General features: G+C 62.5%; 1 protein-coding gene across 1 annotated transcript in view; it reads left to right on the top strand.

Annotated features, from left to right (window-relative positions):
* The window catches only part of SNX33 (sorting nexin 33), a 4376-nt gene that overhangs the window by 355 nt on the left and 1708 nt on the right, over positions 1-2313 (top strand). Inside the window, exon 2 of the mRNA XM_009994491.1 lies at positions 10-1089. Within this exon, the coding sequence (XP_009992793.1) occupies positions 10-1089 (1080 nt within the window). The remainder of the gene's footprint in view (positions 1-9; positions 1090-2313) is intronic.

A 2313-nucleotide genomic window follows, 5' to 3' on the forward strand; every position in this document is an offset into this window, starting at 1 on the left:
GGCTCCCCGGGGCCCCCCGGGGCACCAAGGGGCCCCCTCCCCCCAGCCTGCAGTCCCCGCCGGCCTACGGCCACCACCAGCACGCCGGTTACCGTCCCAAGCCGGCCCTGGAAAGGCAGGACAGCATGAGCTCCTCCAAGAGGGGCAGCGTGGTGGGGAGGAACCTCAACCGCTTCTCCTGCTTCGTCCGCTCGGGGGTGGAGGCCTTCATCCTGGGCGACGTGCCCCTGATGTCCAAGATCGCTGAGGCCTACTGCATCGAGATGGGCTCCAAAGGGCCCCAGTGGAGGGCCAACCCCCACCCCTTCATCTGCTCCGTGGAGGACCCCACCAAGCAAACCAAGTTCAAGGGCATCAAGAGCTACATCTCCTACAAGCTGACCCCCAGCAACATCAACTCGCCCGTCTACCGGCGCTACAAGCACTTCGACTGGCTCTACAACCGCCTCCTGCACAAGTTCACCGTCATCTCGGTGCCCCACCTGCCCGAGAAGCAGGCCACGGGGCGCTTCGAGGAGGACTTCATCGAGAAGCGCAAGCGGCGGCTCATCCTCTGGATGGACCATATGACCAGCCACCCCGTCCTCTCCCAGTACGAGGGCTTCCAGCACTTCCTCTGCTGCCGCGACGAGAAGCAGTGGAAGCTGGGCAAACGCCGGGCGGAGAAGGACGAGATGGTGGGCGCCAGCTTCCTCCTCACCATCCAGATCCCCACGGAGCACCAGGACTTGCAGGACGTGGAGGACCGCGTGGATGCCTTCAAGGCCTTCAGCAAGAAGATGGATGACAGTGTCCTGCAGCTGACCAACGTGGCCTCGGAGCTGGTGCGCAAACACGTGGGGGGCTTCCGGAAGGAGTTCCAGAAGCTGGGCAATGCCTTCCAAGCCATCAGCCACTCCTTCCACATGGACCCCCCTTACAGCTCAGATGCCCTCAACAATGCCATCTCCCACACGGGCAAGACCTATGAGACCGTGGGGGAGATGTTTGCTGAGCAGCCCAAGAACGACCTGTTCCTCATGCTGGACACTCTCTCTTTGTACCAAGGGCTCCTCTCCAACTTCCCAGACATCATCCACCTCCAGAAAGGTAAGGGTGGCTTCTTGTCCCCTACTTACGAGCTCTCCAACATGGTGGCCCCATGGAGGGAGGGGATAAGCATGGGGAGTGGGATGGAGATGCAACGGGGAAATCTGGCACTGTGCAGTGATGGGAATGAGCATAGGGTTGGGGACCATTGTCTGTGGCTCCCAGGGAAGCAGAGTGGTCCCCACTGTTACAGCTCTGCTGTCACCTCAGCCCTGGAGAGGCTGCTGGGACTGTTGGGTCCAGGCCCAGGTTCTGTCCCACAGGGTGCCCTGGGCTCCAGAACTGCTGCTGACACTGGGGTGATCAGCACAGGCATCGCTCCCCACAAGCCTTGAGCTGTTGGCTCCAGGGTGACCTGCCCAGCACCTCGTGAGTGAAGGCCTGTGTCACATCCACCCCCATCACCCTCATCCTCCCTCCTGGCCCAGGCCGTGGTGGGGTGGCCAACAGGGATGCTCTGGCAGGACACAGCTGGACGTGTCCCTGGGTGCAGGGCTGGTGGGATGTGGACACGTGGACCAGCCTCACAGCACTCCCCTGGCCAGGCAGGGGACACACTGGATCTCTTGGAGACAACCAGGGCCAATCAAGAGTACACTGTCCCTGCCTTCTGAGCCAGGTTTCACACCCAAGGGCAGCGGGGCTCCCTGCGTCCCCTTTGTCCCCTTGTGCTGGCTGGGTGTTTGGGGGGTGAGGAAGAGGAGAGAGGACAAGGCAGGACTCGGTGTCCCTTTGCACCTGGGCAGCGGGTGTGACACAGCCGGGGAGCGGGGCCAAAGTCCACGCGCTCCTCCCGGCCTGGCTGCCCGTGCCAGCGTCCCTGGATTTTGGGGACTAGGTCTGTTTTCCCCAGGCTGTCCAATGTGCTGGCATCCGGGGGTGTCCGTGCCTTGCTCTGTGTCCTGGGGAAGCTGGGAAGGCGAAGGGCAGGATGGGATCCAGGCCCAGCCGTGTCCTCGCCTTTCCCTCCCCGCGTTGTTTACTGCAGCAGGAGCAGAGGAGCTGGATCCCATCCGGAAATTAGGCTGCGTGGGCAGGGTGCAAGGCAGGATTTGGCCTCCAACCTTTGCTTCTTCCTCCTCCTCTCCTCTCCTGGCACAGTGAGACAACTGTCACCCCAGGCCCAACATTCCCAGGAAGGGACAGGGAGAAGGGAAAAAGCCCGGCGAGCTGCAGGCCGGATCCTGTTTGCAGGCAAACAGCCTCTCTGCTAGCGAGGGGGCA

This window comes from Chaetura pelagica, unplaced genomic scaffold, assembly GCF_000747805.2.
Source record: "Chaetura pelagica isolate M959 unplaced genomic scaffold, ChaPel_1.0 scaffold222, whole genome shotgun sequence".
NCBI classification, from domain to species: Eukaryota; Metazoa; Chordata; class Aves; order Apodiformes; family Apodidae; genus Chaetura; species Chaetura pelagica.